This window comes from Macrobrachium rosenbergii, chromosome 51, assembly GCF_040412425.1.
Source record: "Macrobrachium rosenbergii isolate ZJJX-2024 chromosome 51, ASM4041242v1, whole genome shotgun sequence".
NCBI lineage: Eukaryota > Metazoa > Arthropoda > Malacostraca > Decapoda > Palaemonidae > Macrobrachium > Macrobrachium rosenbergii.
The window spans coordinates 24,135,888-24,157,907 of NC_089791.1; the positions used below are offsets into that span (position 1 = coordinate 24,135,888).

Sequence of the window (22,020 nt, forward strand, 5' to 3'; positions counted from 1 at the left end):
TGTCAGGGTTAGCCTATTTATTTTGTAAGCTACAGCCTCTTATGTCAAAACTGTAATATTAATTTTTCTATTAATAGATGACGGCAAGAATTTCAAGTAATCAATATGCATCATTTTATTGTTTTAAACAATACCTTTGGCAAACATGATTTAAACTGTGATGAAGATAACTCAGAATACCTCAGGCATAAGTAAATGAAAAGAAATTTGTCCTCAAATAATCTAGGCCTATATACATATATATTTACAATAGTGGTAAATATTTAACTTTCCATGGTTTACTACCTGTAAATGATGGGCATGGCCCACTTTGTGCAGTCAACCCAAATGATTCATCATTAATGCCCCTGTCTGGCCAACCTATCTTAGTGGGTCCTGGGGTGAGAAATTTCAGACAGGGTACAACCTAACCAAACCTTCCCTTTATCTAACCTTACCTTGGGTGCTGTGCTTTGGCCTAGTTGGAGGCTTTGACCTCCACAGACCCTCTCAAATTAACAGTAATTAAAGCTGTCTTAGAACTATGGGTTGAAGGTTGCTCCCAGACACATGGACTGGCCTAGGTGGTAAAAGTTTACTTCAGGCCAGAACCACATTTTGGGCTTGAAAATATAACAAGCCAGTAACTGCATTTTGGGCATGAAAATATAATTTTCATACATTTTAATGTGTGCTCTGAATGCTTTCATTGTTTATTCCACTAGCAAATAGCCCAACCAACCACATCTAAGCTAACGTAAACTACTGTAGGTTACCAGGTCCATACCCTAGTGCATGATATTAGTTTGAAAACATTCAGTAAACTTACTTTGATCTGAATAAGAATTGTTAGTGGAATTAAGGTCCCTGCACTTCACTTGCTCTGTGTTTTCCCCCACTCAAAAACCCTGCTTTCCCACTGGTCCCCAAAATTATAGGATATAGGGATGGGGTCCACTATTTTTAAAAGTCCTCATTAGCTAATATAACAAATGTAAGAAAAATTCAAAGCACAAATTAAAACATAGGAAAATTATATTTTCAGTTCCAAAATGCAGTAATGGTTTAAAGTAAAATAATACCTCGTAGGTGACCACTTAATGGTAGTAGGTAAAAAAATTTAGAAGGAATACATCCTAACCAACCCTTTCTTTACTTAGGGCATTGTGCCCTGGCCTAGTTCCAAATTCCCCCAAATTAACAATGAAAATAAAGACGAAGTGGAATGATAGGTGGGAATTTTTCTTCAGAGACTTGCACTGGCCTTGGTCACCCTTAGCAGTAGTAGGTCAAAATCCTAACTGATCACCATGCTAACTTATCAAAAAGAACATGTGAACAGCATACATTATTTGGAATCACCTATGTTAAAATCATAGGGTTTCAACCTCTGTTTAGTTTTTGGTGGTTAGGAGTTAATCATGGAAGTGTTAGGCATAGGACATATGGTATTTAGTTGTGATCATAACTATGGGCCTAGGACACGATGTAAGTTGATCAGGCATACAATTGCCTAAGTTTTTACTTCCTTTTAGAACTATTGGAAAGAGGTGATGTGTGACAGAGTTCATGTTGATGATTATATAGAAAAAATACAGAGGTTTTAAGAGAAACTGAAAAACTTTCATCTTGTACAATTTGTTGTATGGAGGACTGCATCATTAGGTATAGGTGTTGTACATCATTCTTTAAACTACCCAGAGAAAATACTTGTAGGTTAGTCCAGGTGGGCTAGTAGGAGTGTAGTATAGTCTAGGCTTATCACTGGAATGATGTACAACAGAGAGTGAATTTATTTCCTCTCATGCTCAGAAATCAAGTGTTGGCTATGCCATTTTTTAATGTATGATTAGATACACAGTACATAATTCGTTTATTGAATAGGATAGATTAAGCTTATTTTGAAGAAATCATACTTTGTTTTATGGAAAATTTATATGTAGGAGGGATCTTTTCCAAAATTGTCATTGCTTCAAATTATTGTACCATTATCAGTGATTTGCTTCCTTTCATCCTAACTGAAAACTTCAGCCATGGTAATGTGATGTCTCTAGATTGTTAGTTTTCAAGTTTTACCAATTAGGCTAATGGTGTATACATGCCAACCACAACGTTTCTGGGACAAGTATGCATGTGTCAGGGTGTTGTAAAGTTTGTGAAAAGGCCTTTTACATACGATTATTTCTCAGCACACGTTGAAACTCAGTAACATGGTACTTAATTGGTGATTAGGTGGGGTGTAAGTTTGGGAATAACCCTCACTCACCTGCTGCCACCAAGTACTTTTTCTTTGGTTACTGTTGAGTGTTGACACCATGCAGCACTCTCGGACTACTAAGTTGCAACTAGTGTTGCATGATGGATGTGTAGAAGGCATGAGCGAGTTCATGTGACCCATCAGAGGTTGCAGTTGTTATGGAACAGAACACTTTCCCCATTTTGTCACTACCTGGGGATTGTGATAAACTGGGAGAAGTCATCTAATTTCCAAGCAGCAGTCAAAGTACCTGAGTGGTCTTTCGTGTCAGCTAGCTCAGCTTTGGCTTGGCTCCTTGGCTATCTGTCACCATTGAGGAAGCTCATTCTGCATGGGCATCTTCCCTTGTGCTTGCTTGAGGGATAACTTTGTGACAATGATCAGCCCCAAGCGATCCTTTCTCCCAACTCCTGCTGTGAATGGGGAAATCAGAGAGGATCTCACATGATTGCTGGATGACAGAAATCTCCTTGCAGGAGTTCCAGTGAACTTTTCACCTCCCAAAATGCATTTGCTCACAGACGCATCTGGGGAGGGTAGATCGCACACCTGAATGGTTCATTTGTCTTAGGTGAATGTGCAGAAGACAGTGTTGATGAGTGACAACACAGCACAACTGGTGATGTCAACAAGGAGGTGGAGGTAGAGACCAATTTCCTTTCACCTTTGAGAGTTGGTGAAGCTGATACATGAGAGGTTGGTTCAACTGTGCTGTAGAGCCATCAACCAGGGACACCCCAGGAATGAGGATTGTTTTGGCAAATCATCACAGCTACTTGGTCAGGTAGTAAAGATGAATTTTCCATTCTCCTTCTTGGGAGAAGGCTATTTGAGCACAAAGAATCACCGGTGATCAGCCTGCTTCCCATGTGACTAAACAAGGAGCAGCCAGTGTTATGTTTGCCAGTGCCAGAAGATTGAGGGAGATATCATTTGCCCTTCCTGTTCTCTCTTTCCATTTTGGTCTTCTGAATGTTGAGAGGGGGCAACTGCACTGAGAGATTTTCCCTCTTGGGATTTCTAATGAGTTTTCCCTTCTCCTGTAGAATAGATGCAGGTCTTCATTCCCCTCATTGGAACTGAGTACTCAGAGGAGTGGTTGGTTATTCACAAAATTTGTGAGTGACCTTCAGTGAGGCTTCCAAGGGAGATGTATTTCAGTTCCCTCCTTGTTGGCCAGTCTCTATGGGGACTGCCTCTGTGCATGTGATCGCGTCGTCACTGCTGCTCATGCTTATGCAGCCTGCTCTTCATAGAGGTTTCTTCAAGGTTAGGAGAGTGATTTCCCATGTCTGTTCCTTTCTCATGTAGAAGAGATCAGTCTGTTCCCTGCATTTGGACTGATAATCAGAAGGAGCTGTCAGTTATTCACAATATTTGTGACTAGACTTCCAAGGGAGGTGTGTTGGTTCCCTTGTTGTCCAGTCTCTGTTGGGGCTGCCTCTGTGCTTGTGGTCACTTGTATCCAATGCTTCACATGATTGTGCATCCCACTCTTCATAGAGGTTTCTAAGAAGTTGGTATCTTGATGAAGGATTGATTATGTGAATGCTCGCTTCTCACCCTTTCATTGTGACCTTTCATCGTCTCCATCCTTCGTTGGGATGCGAGCTTGTTCGTACCTGTGTCTCCTCTCTGTCTCCTAAAGGCCTCACCTCTTAACCCCTCTTCTGTGAACTGGCCGGCACTAGGCAAGCACCCAGTGTAAAGGTGTCTCTATGCTCCTTGAGACTTTGGGATGACAATAGGAGGTGCATACTCGATCCCCTCTGTCCTGGTTGTTTGTGCCTTATAATAACCACTGATTCTTTTTCTCCTAGTCCGTGTTTCAGCATGAGCTCTCAGCTGTCATCCTCCATACCTGCAGCCAGGGATTGAACAAAAGACAGTGGTGTTGGAGTAGAAAACAGTGTCAACCTTTTCCCAGCCCCCTGATTTGTTCATGACACTTACCTGCCAGATATATATATAGCTGTATTTCTCGAAACCGACAGAATTTCAAAACTCATGGCACACGCAGTGTGGCCAGGTGGTTAGTACTCATTCCCGCCGCTGGGAGGAGGGAATCGGGAACCATTCCATTTTCTATTCAGATTTTCTCTGTCGCCGGTTCTGTTAACATCTGTTACAGTACCTCCGCCTCTGGATTTCGTTAACTTGCTTATTCCACTTAAGTATTCTCTTGACTTTTGGTTTTGATTCTTGGACTGTGGATTGGCACACGCTTTTTCTGGATTGTTGTTGATTTTGCTTATGATTCTCTTTAACTATGTCTGGTTCTAGTTCTGCTAGTTTTAGAGTATGTTGTATGAGTGATTGTAAGGTGAGGCTACCGAAAAGCTTGGTAGACCCTCACTCTGTTTGTTTGAGGTGTAGGGGCATGTTTGTCTTATAGATGATCGATGTAAGGAGTGTGAACCTTTTATCGGATGCAAGCTGGAAGTCTTATGATTCGTATGTTCGCAAGTTGAGCGTGACAGGGTTAGGGAGGTCTTCCTCCAGGAGTGCTTGTGCAAGAGTCAGGTTATTTCTCTCCTGATAATCCCAACGTAGTTGATGTTGCACCTGTCCCTGTGGTTTGCCTTGGGCCTGATATTGTGTCTGCAGTGGGGGTTGGCCTGGCGCAGATCATGAGTTCTATCCGTGCTCTGAGAACAAAGTGACATCTCTCCAAAGTGCTGTGAAGTGTAGTGCTCCCCAGTGTTGTGGAGGGGCGTCAGATCGGCCCCATAATGCTTCTAGGCCTGGACCGCTGTCAGACTCCCAGGACTCAGGGAGAAGGCATGTAAAGCCGCAAGAAGGTTACGGGGCTTCCCACCGATCTGGCGCCCCTTTGGCAGTTCCTTGTCGCTTCCCAGGCTGCCAGAGATCGTGCGCGTGCGGCGCATTCTGGAAGGACTGCTTCTCCTCCTCCGAGGCGTCCTCCCCGCGCAAGGGGTGGAACTTCTCGAAGGACTCGTCCTCTCAAGAGGAGTTGTGTTCAAGAGGAGGGACGCTCGTCAGTCTTCTTCGTCGTTGCTCACTGCATTTTGGGTGTTTCCACCGCCACAGAAGAAGTCTAGGATTTCGTCTGATGAGGATGTTTGAGCGCCCCAGCCGCTCTATGGAGAGAACTTTTCTTGCTCCTGTGAGGAAGAAGGCGCGTCCCCTCGCCCTCGTCTTCCCACAGGATTGTCTCTCCTCCCAGACAGGATTCTTCACCTTCTAAGAAGATTTTGTTGGAGATGCAGCGACAGTTGTCTTCTCTTATTGCAGAGAAGGACTCTGCTCCTCGACGTCGCAAGGACTTGACTTTGCCTGTCAAGAAATCAGAAAGTCACCTTCTCCTGCGCTTTTCGTCGTCTCCTTCTCCTGTCGTCTCCCTTGTCGTCCTGTTAGCTCTCTTGCTCCTCGTCGTGGCGCTCGTCAACAGGACGCCCGCGAGCTTCTTCCTGTGACGCCTCTGTCGCTGCTCTTCAGGACGCCGACGGGACGCTCTTCAGGGTTTTTGGGCGTGGCGCCTGTGACGACGCTCTTCAGGGCGCTCTTTGGCTCCGCTGGACGTTCCTTCGGTTGCTCTTCAGGACGTTCAAAGCATTCTGTTTCTTCTGAGAAAAGAAGATCCCTTCTGCGGATTGGACCTCAAGGCCTTCGTTCCCCTAAAGTGTTGGGTGACTGGTTGCTTCTCCGGCTGTGGAGGGAGAGGTTTCTGCCGAGTCGGATCCTGCTGAAGTTGAGCAACCTCCTGCTTCCTCTTCTTCGACTACCAGGTTTTAACCAGCTTGCTTAAGGACTTGTTTGGGGACAAGTTTAAACCTTGGCTCCTCTTTCTCCTCCTTCTCCAGTTAGCTTCCTCCAAAGCTAGGAGAGCTCCTGGTTTTTTGAAGATGACTTCATCGTTGGCGACCAAGAGGGCTTTCAAGAAAGTCAACATGTGGATGGAGGAACGGAAGTCCCATGGCAAGACCTCTTTGCTGTGCCTCCGTCCTAAGCTTAGTGGCAAGGCTGGTATGTGGTATGAGACGGAGAAGATCTCGGCCCAAGAGTTCCTTCCTCTTCTCAAGGGATTTTACCAGTCTTGTCGACGCACCCAGAAGGTCCATCTGCCTGCTGCCAAGGTTTCTTGGACCTTGTCAGAGACGGACCATCATCTGAAGGGTCTCTTCCGCACCATGGAGGTGTTTAATTTTTTTGGACTGGTGTTTGGGAGCCTTAGATCTCAAGCTTCTCAAGTCCCGGACTCTATTACTTTGGGAGCTCTCCAGTGTCCTTGAACTGCATGGACAAGGCAGTTAGGGATGGATCAGAGGAACTGGCGTCTCACTTTTGCACGGGCCTCTTAAAGAAGAGGGCCTTGTTTTGTGACTTCACTGCAAAGTCTGTCTCCCCTTCGCAAAGGCAGAATTATTGTTCGCTCCCTTGTCCAACCATCTGTTTCCCAGTCCTTGATTCGGGACATTTCCGCTAGTCTTAAGGAGAAGGCCACTCCAAGACCTGTTGGCTCATTCTTCTAGACGTCCTCCAGCTCCCTTCTTCTTCGTCTGCTTCAGTTTTGTCCACCAGGAAGAAGAAGCCCTTTCGTGGAGGAACTTCTTCCTCTAGATCGTCTCCCGAGGAAGAGGTTTCACCAGAGGAGCCCCCCTCTAAACCTAGGGCAAAAAGTGACTTCTTTCACCTCCAGACACCTGTAGGAGCCAGGCTTTTTATTTTGCGGAAGCCTGGAGAAATGAGGGGCGGACACTGATGGTCTCTAACTCTCTTAGAGAAAGGTTACAAGATCCCCTTTCTCATGTTTCCGCCCCCTTTGCACGTCGCCCAGGGATCTGTCGCCCTCTTACCATCAAGAGAAGCAACAGATTCTTTTGGACCTCCTGGAGCAGTTGTTAGAAAAAGAGCCGTGGAACAAGTTCTGAACTGGACTCCCAGGGTTCTACAACAGGCTGTTCTTAGTCCCGAAACAGTCGGGAGAGTGGAGACCGGTCCTAGATGTCAGCAGTCTTGAATCGTTTTATTTCAAAGGACAGATTCAAGATGGAAACGCCCCAGTCGGTTCTAGGGGCCTTAAGACCAGGGGACTGGATGGTCTCTCTGGACTTACAAGATGCGTACTTCCATGTTCCCATTCATCCTCAATCTAGGAAGTACCTGAGATTTGTGCTGGGGGGACAAGTCTTCCAGTTCAGAGCTCTTTGGTTTGTGCACCGCTCCCCATGATCTTCATGGTGATCATGAAAAACGTAGGCGTGTGGCTTCACCTGGCGGGTGTTCGGTGTCATTCTACCTGGAGCGACTGGCTCATACGAGCCTCTTCGGAGAAGTGTCTGGAGGACCTGACTTTCACACTGAATTTGACGAAGTCCCTGGGACTTCTTGTGAACGAGGAAAAGTCCCATCTGATCCCGGCGCAGTCCATCGTCTATCTGGGGATTCAGATGGATTCAGTGGCTTTTCGAGCTTTTCCATCCCAGGAATGTCAGCAGCTTTGCTTAAGCAAAGTTTCATCCTTTCTAGGGAAAGAAACATGCTCGGTGAGGGAATGGATGAGTTTGCTGGGGACCATTTCCTCGCTGGAGAAGTTTGTTTCCCTGGGAGGCTCCATCTCAGACCTCTCCAGTTTTTCTTGGCGGAGAACTGGAGGGACAAGGAGAATCTGGAAGAGATTTTGACGTTATCTCCTTCTGTCAAGGATCATCTGAAGTGGTGGTTCGACCCCTTGAAGCTTGCAGAAGGGGTTTCTCTCGCCTTCAGAGCCCCGACCTAGTGTTGTTTTCCGTAGCGTCCAGGGAAGGATGGGGAGCAACACTAGGAGGGGAGGAAGTGTCAGGCACCTGGAGGGGAACAGGTGTCCTGGCACATCAATCTCAAGGAATTGGGTGCTATCTTTCTGGCTCTTCAATTCTTGAGAGCCCAAGTTGCAGGCAGAATTGTCCAGGTCAATTCGGACAATACCACAGCTCTGGCATACCTCAAAAAACAGGGGGTACTCGATCTCGTTCCCTGTTCAACCTTGCGAGGAGATCCTGCTCTGGACTCATGCTCGGGGTCACTATTCTCACGAGGTTCATTGCGGGAGTGGAGAATATTGAGCGGACCTTCTCAGTCGGCAAAATCAGCTGCTACCCGACCGAGTGGACTCTTCACAAGGAGGTATGTTTAGGAGCTGTGGAGAATTTGGGGACGTCCTCTAGTGGACCTCTTTGCCACGTCCAGGACGGCAAGACTCCCCCTTTATTGCTCTCCTGTCCTAGACCCAGGAGCGTAGCCATAGATGCCCTCCTCTGGGACTGGAAAGGAATGGACCTTTACGCTTTCCCTCCCTTCAAGATCCTGGGAGAAGTAATCAGGAAGTTTGCAGCGTCCAGAAGGGAGCAAGGATGACGTTAATAGCCCCCCTTCTGGCCAGCAGCAGATTGGTTTCCAGAGACCCTGTCCTTCCTAGTGGACTTTCCAAGAACGCTTCCATTGAGAGTGGACCTTCTCAAGCAGCCCCATTTCAAGAGGTTTCCACCAAAACCTCCCGCTCTGAGTCTGACTGCATTCAGACTATCTCAAAGTTGGCCAGAGCAAGAGGCTTTTCGAGATCTGTGGCAAAGGCCATTGCCAATGCCAGAGACCTTCTCCAATGTGGTCTACCAGTACAAGTGGGTCTGTTTTTAGAAGATGGTGCAGGAGTAAAGGAGTTTCCTCATCCACGACCTCTGTACCACAAATAGCTGACTTCCTTTTTTATCTTAGGCATAAGAATAAACTGGCAGTCTCGACTATTAAGGGCTATAGAAGTATGTTATCGGCAGTTTTTAGGCACAGAGGCTTGAACTTGTGCGATAACAAGGATCTTCACGATCTATTAAGATCCTTTGAGACTGTCAAAATTCTCAACTCAGGACACCTTCTTGGAATCTGGATGTTGTCCTGAAGTTTCTTATGTCTAGTAATTTTGAACCTCTGTCTTGACTTCCCTCAAAAACGTGTGAGGAAAGCTGTCTTCCTAACTGCTCTGGCGACAGCTAAGAGGATCAGTGAAGTTCAGGCCATTAGCAAACATATTGGCTTTAGGGGCCTAATGCTGTATGCTCCCTAAATCCTTTGTTCTTAGCCAAGAACGAAATCCTTCAAACCCTTGGCCCAAAGTTTTGAAATCAAAGGTTTGACAGAAATACTTGGGCAAGAGTCAGAAAGAGTCTTGTGTCCTGTCAGGGCTCTTAAGTTCTACTTAGCCAAGACCAAGAATACTAGAGGCTCATCGGACAATCTGTGGTGTTCTGTGAAGAGACCTGATCTTCCATGTCCAAGAATGCCTTAGCATTCTTTTAAGAAGTGTTATTCAAAGAGGCTCATTCCTCCTGCCTAGACAGGTGACATGAGACTTCTGAAAGTAAAAGCTCATGAAGTTAGAGCTATTGCGACCGATGGCTTTCCAAAAGAACATGTCTCTGAATGATATTCTTGGTGCTACCTTCTGGGAAGTAATTCAGTGTTAGCCGCATTACTTGCGGGATGTGAAGGCGACATTTGAAGACTGCTCTTCGCTGGGACCATACGTTTCCGCAGACACTATGTTGGGAGAAGAAGGCAATACTCATCCTATCCTTTGGGGTTAGGGAAGTATTTTTTTTAATCTTGTTGTTGTCTATTTCTGGTTGTTGGGTGGCCATTGAGGTGGACATCCCAATTTTAGCCTATGCTAGGTTCTTTTACTTAGACAGGGCTCAGTCAGGTGGTTGGTCGTTGCTCCTTCTCCCCTCTCTGTATGGTAACATGATCTAGTCCTATTGTGGTCACGCCCCCTTGGACAGGTCATCTGGATCTCTCCAGCTTTATAGGTCCCTACCTTGCTGGAGACTCTGGATTAGCAGAAGCAGGCTTGGGTGACAGATAACCTCGAAGTCAGCTATGCTAACAGGTAAGGAACCAAGGCGTCATTCGCCTACATTTATTTGTTTCCTAAATCCTATTCTGTCTCTTCCCACCCTCAATGGTGGGATTCAGCTATATATATATCTGGCAGGTAAGTGTCATGAACAAAATGATATTTTAATGATAAAATAAAGGTTTGTTCATACTTACCTGGCAGATATATATATATTTAGTGCCCTCCCCTCCCCTCTTGAGACAGTGGCACTAGAAAATCTGAATAGAAAATGGGAATGGTTCCCGATTCCCGCCTCCCAGCGGTGGGAATGAGTACTAACCACCTGGCCACACTGCGTGTGCCGCGAGTTTTGAAATTCTGTCGGATTTCGGAGAAATACAGCTATATATATATATCTGCCAGGTAAGTATGAACAAACCTTATTTTATCATTAAAATATCATTTTCGAGTTCTTCCTCTCTGTACTTTCTGTCATCTCCTGTTTTGGTCGCTTGACCGCCTTGAAGGTGGTGTTAGGAAGTCTCCTGTGGATGATCATCCAGGAAAGATCCATAAGTATTAGTCTGTGGTGCACAAATAATCATGCATGTCCATCTATAAGGGTTCCTTTAGAAAGTTCATCCAGTAATGGTTTTCATTCAGGAATTCCATTGCTACCTCTGGGGGCTGATTGGAAGGTAGTAGAGTAGGAGTTGGAGACATGGAGTATGCCTCCTTCCTTCCTCCTGTCCTTTAGTTCTTCCACTCTGATGTGAAGATCATACCTCCAGCCATAGGTACTTACCCCTGCATACACAGATCATACACTTATCAGTTGCTGCTATTCTTCCTTTGTATACCTTGGATATCACAGGAATAAACGTTCATGTGAGACCTCATGTTTGTATTCTTTGAAACAATTTTGGTTATTTCTAGGGTTTCTGTATGATAGTCATTGTTCTTATAACAACTTCATTTGTCTGTACAGTATACTTTTGCCCTACCCTTGTTCATACCCAGTACATGTGTGTGTGCTTGTATGCTACTTGTTCATGTGTTCTACCTGTGCATACTTGCACACTGTCAGTGCTTGAGCCTGCACAGTACTGCTTGTGTAGTGTCCATGATTGAAATCATGTGCATTCTTTTGTTTTAAAGACCTGCTCAGGATCCAGATGAATATGTTAATGTTAAATAATAATTCTCAAATGATATCTTGTTTCCCCAAAGCAGTTTGTAAATGATATATATTCATTTTATCTTGTATATTTGACATACTGTGATTTTTTTTGTGTCATTTCACTGACCATTTATTTTTGGAATCTCACTTTTATTTTTATAGAAAATAATTGAATTACTTTTAAATGTCATCAGCATTTTCAGATGTCACTGAAGAGATCATCTGGCCCGTACAGTTATGACGATGATGAAGATTACGTTCCCACTAAAAGTGTTAAGTACTCTGAAAGGGAAGATGTGATGCCTGTTAAGGAGAAGAAACATACTCTTGATTCAGATGAAGAGGAGGAGGATGAAGAGGCAGCAGCCGCAGCAGCAGCGGCAGGAGAGGAGAATGGCAACAAGAATTATGATGTATTAAAAGATGAAGATATAGAAGGTTTGTTGTCTCGACTGTACAGTATTTTCAATCAACCAGTTCAGTATTATGATAAATACAAACTGCTTCTTCCACATTATCTTTAAATGTTTGATATTGATAGTTGAGTGGTAACTAAAATGGGCTTAACTGCTAGCTGGGTATCATTAAGGGTGATTACGCTCAGCCGACCCGTACTCACTATTCTGTCTGATTCATTCCATATTTGATCTCATTAATTGATAGACATGTGCACTCAAGTAGGAAATTAGAAAAATACCGTACATTGATTGAACAATATATAAATACTTGCTATTTCTTTTATTTTTGAATGACTTAAAAAGGATCATTAGTTAGATAATGAACTAAACTGTTGTATTTGTTGTCACTTAGACTTGTTGAATTATGTAAGTGGTACTAGTGATGACCTTTCCCTACCTGATGATTCTAAAATGGTGCAAAATATTGGTGTTGCCTCTAAGAATTACTTGTTCACCCTCAAAAGAGAGTAATTCCTCTGAGGACTCACAGCAACTACCAGAAATAGGTTTTTGCCATGTAAAAACCTATTAATTACATTGGCTTTTTTTGTTAAATTACATTGGCTTTTTTTGTTATCAAGGTCAGTTTTAGTTTTCTTTCATATTCCTACACCTGAGGGCATATTTTACCCATAGGTGTTAATCATATATGCACAAAGTGGACATAAGCGGAAAAATAAAAGTAAGATTTAGTGTAATATCAACCACACACATTTATTTCCATGTGTTGTTCCTAAATTGAGAATTCCTTACTTGCATGGAATTTTGAATTATATACAGTAGTAATGAGCAGATTCAGACTTCATATTCTTCTCTACAAATGATGATTCCACCAAAAATACTGATGCAGCATCTACAACCAGGACAGAACATATGCTTAAAGGGATCGACCAGTTTAGGAAAGAAAATCTTTATGGGGATGTGGCTCTAATATTAGTTCAGGGAATAAAGGGCATCTTAGACATCAATTTTGGCCCAAGAAACCCATTCTGTTAATGTTTCATTCTTTCCCCTTTCGATTCAAAGATACAGGCAGTCCCCGGTTTATGACGGGGTTTCCGTTTTTACACTGCGTCGTAAACGGAAAATTGTCTAAACCGAAAAATCGTCAAAAATCCTAAGTAAACCTTACTTTTAATGCTTTGGGTGTATTTAAAATGATGTAAACTGCATTTTTATTGAGTTTTTCATCAAAAAAACCTCCAAATTTTTATTATTCTGCCGTTTTGGAGCCATATTTCTTCCGTTGGATTGGTATACAACACGTCGTAACCCCGGAACATGTGTCGTAAACCAGCAAATGATTTCTGATGAATATATTTGAAAGCGTCGTAACCTGGGAACGTCGTAAGCTGGACCCCGTCGTAAACCAGGGACTGCCTGTAATTTCAAATGCTTATGCCTATAATAATTGCTCTACAATTTCTACAAGGCGCTACAAGAGTCATCCTGCAATTCTTTGCTTCCTGAAAATTGTTCAGTACTTTCCTTATTTTTACAAAATGTGGAAAGGCATATGCATTTAGATTGGATCAATCTAGAAAAAATGTGTCCACTGCCCAAGCCAGAGGGTCCTTAGAGGGGGACCACAAACCAGCAGTTTCTTGTTCATCAATTGTAAGAGTAAGTCCACACTTGGAGTGTCCCACATATTCCACGATGGCTGGTAGGTAGAACTTAACCTTTCCTGGTCAACTGATCTGCCAAAAGTTGTCCTTCCCTGGAAAGAAGTGGGAAATCATTACTATGTTTTCCTTAAACACATATTAAAAACCAAAGTGACTCAGATATCCTAGGGTAAATATGCAGGGGTATGATGAGACATTGACAAAGCAGTAATCTGATCAAACTGGGTTATGGCTGAGAGGTTTAATTCAATTTGTGACAGTCATCAAATAAATTCTTTAGTTGCTTTAGCATCATTTCCCCTTAAATCTTTGTTTCCTTTTCCAGTAAGAACACAAAAAACAATTCACCCCTTCTCAGCAGAGATCCTCAATATGTCTGTTAAAAAAACAGGTTTTGATGTAGAAAAAACTATTTTTTGTCAGCTGTGAGTCCTCAAAAGAGAGTAATTCCTTTGAGGATGAACAGTGGCAATGCTGTCAAAAAAGTGAGTATGGTAAGAGGAAAGTGAGAAGGCAATAGTTGGTGAAAATGGATGAAATGCAGGCTGAGGTTAGACACAGCTCACCTCATTGTAAAGGGAGAATTTGGAGGTGTCACAAATTCACTGATATAGGTTATCCAGGAAAAGCTCAGAGAGGTAGTAGTTTCAATAGAAGCAGCCAAAGCTATCACCAAACTTTTCAGAGCTTCCACCCTTCAAGTCACCAAGCCACATAGAATCACTTCTGTAGCTGGTATGGCGAAAGAGTGTTAATCCATTCAATGCAGCTATCCGATTGGTAGTAAGATTCCATTCTTTTTCTGGGATATCATAAGCTGCTGTTGGTTTTGCCAATATCATCTCCATTACCTCCAGTGCAGCTTGACACAGAGGGCATCAACCCTTAGCCACGGATGGCATTCTACCATCAAGGTCTACAGACCCTTTCTGTTTGGTCCTTGAGCCCTGTAAACTGTATGTGGGTTCTTCAGTAGAGCTTTAGATGTTATGGCAACATTTTCAAGAGGTAACTTGGAAGTTGTTTAAGACTCCCAAGGGGAATCTTTCACAAGTTCTGAGGAGTCCAGACAAGTCTCCATATAATTGTTTTCAGGAAGCCTCCCTATTAGATTTTATGCAAGGACAGTCATTTGGCTGTTGCATCTTAAAATGTGCAATGAAGCTTCATCTGTCTCATAAAGTCACCCATTCTGAAGGCTTGAACGTAGTAAATTTGTGGCTGAGTTTGTGCAAAGAGACAAACTTAAGATTGCCACAACTGCAGTCATTTGTAGTTTTTAAACATAACCTTTATGTCAATATGATTTTAAAGGCAGGCAATTGGATCTTTTTGTTATTTGGTACATGAACTGCAACTGACAAATGATAAGGGCCTGCTTGATGGACCAAGTGTAAGAGAAGATTAGGTATTCTCCAGAAATAAACAAGGTTTCATCTTATATTTCTCTTTTATGGTCATCCTTAAAAATGTAGGTATGAATACTTTTCCTTTACTAAATTGGATGAAGGCCTATACACCTTCAAGCCTTATACATTTTCAGCACTTCCATACCTGTATGATTCCCTTTTCCTAGTTGTGTTGGGGTCTTTGTTAATTCTTTGTAGATCTTGCAAGTGCTGAATGGCAGAAAGGGCACCAGTACTGGCTTGACAGCCTAAATTTTTATAGATCCTGCAATTAAAACCAATATTGAGCAACTGTGCAAACCTATCACTTATAAAAACCCACCTCTTCCCTGCCCTGCATATCGAACATGGCATGTGGCCACCAGCCAGACTCAAAAAGTGCGGCAGGTGTACCAAGGTGGCAGTGGTATTACAGTACCATTTTTTGTCTAAATTTTTTGTGTCTAGGACATTCTAAGTCTACAAATGTATTCTGTATATGAATGTTTTATAAAACAAATTATTTGTTCATTTTTTTCCTAAACCTGTTTACTGAAATTACCAAAATTTTTACTGTATTCAGATGTAATTTGTGCCTGTTTGAAGAATATGTCATGTATTCTGTACTGTATTTTCCATTCAAAAAGCATCGTAGATTGGTATTGGTCATTATAAGAGCTCTCCATAGTCTGAATTCATGATTTTTTTTTTTAAATGAACTGTTGGATTTTGTAGCTGTATGTGAAAGTTAGATCAGGCACCAAATCGTAATTTAAAATCATAAGCAATAACTTAGGAAACTTAACTTTTAGGAACAGTAATCTACAAGGCAGAATATATACTTGGAGCAGTGTTTGGCACAACAAAAGCACTTGTTTTTAATTTTATTTTCGCTAGACACTACGTTCCAGCATACTTGCATGTGAAGTGCCCTTTTTTTTAAACAGAATTATGTACATGCGTGAAATAATTATTTTTCAACTAGAAATTGTATTCCTCTACACACATGAAATTATATTTTTAACAGACTGCAATTTATTGCATATGTCAAGTGTTTGTTTTCCTATTGCAGGTCAAGAAGATGGAACACTTGATTTTGAGGGTGAAACCCAGATTACACCCTTCAACATGAAAGAAGAGTTGCAGGAAGGACACTTTGATGGTGATGGGTTTTATCATTTTAAAAAGGAATCTGATATGATAAAGGATGCTTGGTTAGAGGACATTGATTGGATTAAGGTATGTTCATTTGAAGACACTTGCATTTACTTTGAGTTGTTTGTTTTATTATTATTGTTTGGTTCATGTCGTCAAAGTGCGTTGTAGAAAACATTAATTAAGCATCTTAGGAATACTGCTGTTCAGTGCTTATGTGCTCTAGTCTTTTAATAATCAGAGTTTTTCGTTGGCATTCCTATTACATTTTATGTATTCCTGACGTTTGTTGCAATCGCATGACTGTAAAGTACTATATAATCTGTGTATACTGGAATTCTTCTCTCTCTCTCTCTCTCTTTTCTGTAAAAAAATGTAAGCATTGTATGTATTCATTTTCATGATTGTTTGCTATAGTTTTCTACAGTATTATTTTTATTATAGGAATTAATTTATTTATAATTCATTTATTGTTTTAATTGTAGTAAATATCATTACTGGGTTGACCCAGGGCTACTGACAGTAAACCAGCACAATGGTTTTCCTCCTCACCATCCCCGTACAGTAAGCGCGGATTTGGCAACGTGAGGAAAATGCTGTTACATTTTGTAATTAATTTTTTCATATTATTTTTGCCAACATTTTAGTTATAATAGCAGAATTTCAAGATGATATCATTATAAATCATTAGTATTGGTGTACATTTAAAATGTATATTGCTTGAAAAATATATATACTGTATTACCAAATGAAAAACTCAGTTTTATATATGCAACTTAATCAGTAATTACATAGCTAGAGTTTCTCTTGCCTCGGCAGCTTAAATTAAAAAATTCGCGGGTTAGTGCTTCAGTTTAGTGCAGGCGACTGGTCTCGCCCACTAAAGAGAGTATCAGGAACTACTCAGCAAACATTCATCATTACGTTTCTGCCGACACTCAAGTCAACACAGAGCGTTTTTTGTCAGCTTTGTTCTTAAATTTGCCGGTCAGAGACCAGATTTTGGCGATGTTTTACCGCCAATTTCAGGAGCCTTCAAGCTTACAGCATTTAGGATCCCAGGGGGATTTTTCTGTGCTCATTGACTCGAGACGGAGATCGGCTCTCGCATCGGCGAAAACGTTCTTTTCAGCTCAGGAGATAGATCACCTGTTGAAGAGTATTTTTAAGGCCTTTGAGGTGTTGAGTTTTCTCGACTGGTGTTTGGGAGCAGTCGACAAGAAGCTTCAAGAATCTCCTTCCATGTGTGCACAAAGCCTACAGACCTGGAGAATTTTCTCTCTTGCGCAGATAGAGCAGCCGTCAGAGATGGATCGCATGAAGTAGCTGCCCTGTATGCCATGGGCATCCTGAAGAAGCGGGAACTGTGGGTCTCTTTCCACAGCGAAGGGTGTTTCACCCACAGAAATCACCCTCCTGTTTTCCCCCCCGGATAAACAGCATTTGTTTTCCTCAAGATCTTCCTCTCACAAGTGAGGATTTAGTCCTTCATGCTCCTGTGGGGTTGGCTTCGTCTCTTTTGGGAGAGATGGAGCAAAAGAGGAGCGAATCAGTGGGTAGTCAAGAGTTTTAAAAGAGGGATACTCTATCCCCTTCAAGGAGAATCTGCCATTAACCGACACTCCTGTCATATTGACAGCTTACTCCATCGGCTAGGAAAAGTATTCGGCCTTGTCGAAGGAAGTGTCCTCTCTTCTGAACAAAAAGGCAATAGAATTAGTGAAAAATGTAGATATCCCTGGACATGCAGGACGCTTATTTCCATATTCCGGCTCACCAGGATTCGAGGAAATGCCTACGTTTCGTTTTCGAGGAGCAGATCTTTCAAATTCGATCTTTGTTTCGGTCTCTTGACGGCCCTGCAAGTCTTCACTCGAGTGTTGGCTCCTTTGGCGGGTTGGCTACATTTAGCGGGAGTGAGGATCTCACTATATCTGGACGATTGGCTTATTCGATCACCCACGAAGAATCAATGCATGAAGGACTTACAAAAAACTCTTCTCTTGACCCAGGAATTAGGACTAACAATGAGCTTTGAGAAGTCACAAATGACTCCCACTCAGAAGATTCTTTATTTGGGAGTTCTGAGTTTTTGGGCTTCTCTGTCACTCAGAAGAGTGGAAGACTGTCTGAGGAAGGTAGATCTCTTCGTATCACTTCGTTCTTGCTGCACCATCCAGTGGATGAGTCTCTTGGGGACGTTAGCTTCTGTGGAGCAATTCATAAGACTAGGGAGACTTCACATGAGACCTCTCCGGTTTTATTTAAGACCTTGCTGGGATCGGAAAGTTCATCAGGACAGCCATGTCTTTCCAGTAACCTCAGAAATAAAGGAAGATCTGCGGTGGTGGAGGTCCGCAGAAAGACTTTCAGAAGGGAAGTCGCTCACTCTGGTGAGCCCCGACCTAGACTTCTTTTCCGATGCGTCGGATGAAGGTTGGGGAGCGCTCCTGGGGAATCTGGAAGTCTCGGTGTCAATTCAAACCCACAAACAAAACAATAAACAACACTCACCCTGATCTTGATTGCTGGAGATGGATAAAATGCCGTAACAACCACAACCGCAAACAACCACAAACACAACAAGGAAATACAAAAAAAAAAAGAAACGGAACACACACACAAATAAACAGCACACCAACAAGAAGACCAACAACTCCCAGAAAATCATCCGACAAAAACTGTCCCACACAAGAACCACTGACTGGCATCTAGCTCTGACTAAAGACTCCCTCTAAAACCGAAAAATCCTTCACATATTCCACAGACAGACAGCACCTGTAAACAAACTAACGACCTCATCCTCTTCCAACAACATCAAGCACTCACCAACGACAATATTCACACACACACACACACACACACTCTCTCTCTCTCTCTCTCTCTCTCTCTCTCTCTGCCTCTCTCTCTCTCTCTCTCTCTCTCTCTCTCTCTCTCTCTCACAAAACGTTGGGAAATGCTTAATAAAAACAAATTTATTCATCCCTCTATATTTCTCCCCCTTTTAGCATTTCCCAACCAACACCTTTCACACACTCTTTCAAATTGGCTTCGAACACCCACGGATGCTCACTAGCAGGTCCTCTAGATCGCGTTCTCAATATCATGCAATCATTCTCTGAGAATCACTCTCTCTTCTAGCAACATTCAAACTCACATCATCTCCTCCATTTCTCTCTCAGATTCACGCTATCTTCTTCACTATTACCACTCTCAATTTCATCCACAATCTCATCTATACCCTCTAACTCGTTCCCAAATACCTCCCCCAATTCTTCAACTAACCCATCCCATTCGCTCATTGACCTTTCCAATTCTTGCAACGATTCATTCATGCTTTCAATCACTCGTATAAACTCACGCTCTCTTATTCTTACACTTTCGCTCACCCCAACCGTTCACTAACCCCTACACGTTCAGTCAACTCAGTTATATCAAACCCTAAATATGCTATACGTTCTATTCATACCATCCCATTCATCCGTACTACAATTTTATCATTCATTTCCACTTTGGCACTCACACCCCTATCACACAACTTACGACCATTCAGTTTACTACGTTCTTCCCTTTCTTACGTTTCCTACCATACTCTATCAAAACAAATTGCTTCATGCACTCGTCAGTCTTTCCAGCAAAAGCCTCCCTCATGCAACAACCCCTCACGCATTGCATGCATCACACGCACCGCTTGCATCCTGGAGGATCCACCCATTTGAACCCCCTTCACACTCAGTTTCCCGAATTCGCTGTCACAGTCACCCTCTTTCGTCTACATACACTTGATACATGCCCTTCCATTCCACATTCGTCACACTTCGCTCTCGGTTCTGAACACATTCTCGCATAATGCCCATTCTTACCACAGTTGCCACATATTACATTCACTCCGGTACCCCTACAACCATTAGCAATATGACCCACCTGTCCGCACCTGTAGCATTTAACCCCTATCTTTCAGTACACTCCCTTACCAAATGTCGATTGCCCACATGAAACACGCTCCTAAAGCCCACCTACACTCATTCTTTGTATGTCCTTCCTTTCCACATCTAAAACACTTCGCTCGACTTCCACTCATCGACCTTCCCCTTTGTACACTACTATCCCTAACCCGCCCAACCCGTTGTTCCCTTACAAACCCCATCATTCATCCTCACTGGCACCTCCACATTACTTGCTCTTACACTCCTATCTATTACACTATCGGCCATTCTCATTGGGCCCCTCAACACTGCATCCCTAAAGCTTCCAAACTCTGGCACTCTCTCATCTACCCCAGCCCTTACACTTACACTTCTGCTCTCTTTTATAACCCTGTCAAGCTCATAATCTTCTACAATTTCCAAAATTTCTCCCCAAGTCAACCTTTCATTCGTCCATCTTTTCTTCTCCTTCCGCTTCAAATTCACAAATTCTCTAACTCCATCTGGCACTGTCCCTAACAACTTCCGTACTAACTCCTTACATTCATCTATCCCATCATCCCCAAACTTCTTCCTTGCCAACGTCTCCAGCCTACAAGCATACAGTGACAAGGTTTCCCCAGCTTTCATTCTTGCCTCATCAAATTCATTCTTCCTCTTATACTTAACACTTTCGCTTTTCATACGCCTCGCTTGCTCAACTAGTCTAGCTTTCACCTTGTCATACTCAACATCCCCACACTCATAATAACCCTATACATATCAAGTAAAAACCCAGTCAAATACTCTCCTAATTCTCGTACCCACACTCTCTTACTTTCCCCATACTTATCCTGACAAAACCTTTCATACTCCCTAAAGAAATCATGCACATCCCTACTTCCATACTCATTATACTTTTCACACCGGGTACCTCCCTCACATACATAGCCTTTCTCACTTCTTTCTCACTTTCACTCTCACTTTCGCTACTTTCGGCTCTGTCCTTTCATACCCTCTTCCGAATACAAAGAGTCCACTTCTGCACTTACATTCATCTTACTCATTACACTCTTCTTCCCCCTCTTTTTATCCACTTTTATCCACTCACCTCCATCCACCTCACTATCACTACTGCCTTCACCGTCTCCCTTCTTTCCTACCTTTCCACTTCCTTACCCTTCTTACCAGTTTCCTTTCCCTTTCCCTTCTTCCTTTTTCTTCCCCTGACTTATCCTTACTTTCCCTCTGTTCCTTCCCTTGCTTTTCATTCCCTTTTCCTTACCCTGCCTTTCATTCTCTCGTTTCTTACTTCCTATTTCCACATCACTTTCATCACTCACGCTTCCATTCACTTCTTCCTCCTTTTCTTTCTCTCTTGCCCCTTCACGTTCCAGAGAACCTGCATCCAACAGCCCCTTCTCCAAAAACACCCTTGAACATACCTTTCACCATTTCTTCCACACCTTTCATCATTCCCTCCAACTTTTTATCCACCCTATCTTCCATTCTCTCTTCTGACTCTTTCATCTCCCCTTTCATTTCTTCTTTTGCACTTCTTAGCATTCCTCCCATCTCCTCCAACTGACTCCTCAACTCCTCATTCTCACTCCTCAGCCTCCCATTCTCCTCCTCCAGCCTGCCCTGAGTTCCCTAGCCACTGGAGTTCTCTCTCAGTTTCTCTATCTCACTCATCCTGACCTCTTACTCTCTCAGCTCAACCCACCACAAACAAGCGGCTATTTTACAACAGCCCCACGTTGGCGCCAAATATTATGTGGCGGAATTCAAACCCACAAACAAAACAACAAACAACACTCACCCTGATCTTCGGTTGCTGGAGATGGATAAAGGCCGCCGTAACAACCACAACCAACCACAAACACAACAAGGAAATACAAAAAAAAAAGAAACGGAACACACACACAAATAAACAGCACACCAGCAAGAAGACCAACAACTCCCAGAAAATCATACGACAAAACTGCCCCACACAAGAACCACTGACCGGCACTAGCTCTGACTAAAGACTCCCTCTAAAACCGAAAAATCCTTCACATATTCCACAGACAGACAGCGCCGTAAACAAACTAACGACCTCATCCCTCTTCCAACAACCGAAGCACTCACTTACACAATTACACACACACACACACACACACACACACACACACACACACACACACACACACTCTCTCTCTCTCTCTCTCTCTCTCTCTCTCTCTCTCTCTCTCTCTCT

General features: G+C 43.0%; 1 protein-coding gene across 3 annotated transcripts in view; it reads left to right on the top strand.

Moving 5' to 3' along the window:
- holn1 (CD2 antigen cytoplasmic tail-binding protein 2 homolog holn1) overlaps nucleotides 1-22,020 on the top strand; it is a 46,688-nt gene that overhangs the window by 1,617 nt on the left and 23,051 nt on the right. For 2 of the 3 annotated variants that reach the window (XM_067095096.1, XM_067095094.1), the window contains exons 2-3: nucleotides 11,451-11,685; nucleotides 15,794-15,960. In XM_067095096.1, the coding sequence (XP_066951197.1) occupies nucleotides 11,451-11,685; nucleotides 15,794-15,960 (402 nt within the window). Of the gene's footprint in view, nucleotides 1-11,441; nucleotides 11,686-15,793; nucleotides 15,961-22,020 lie in introns of all 3 variants that reach the window. The other variant, XM_067095097.1, reaches the window with a different exon arrangement.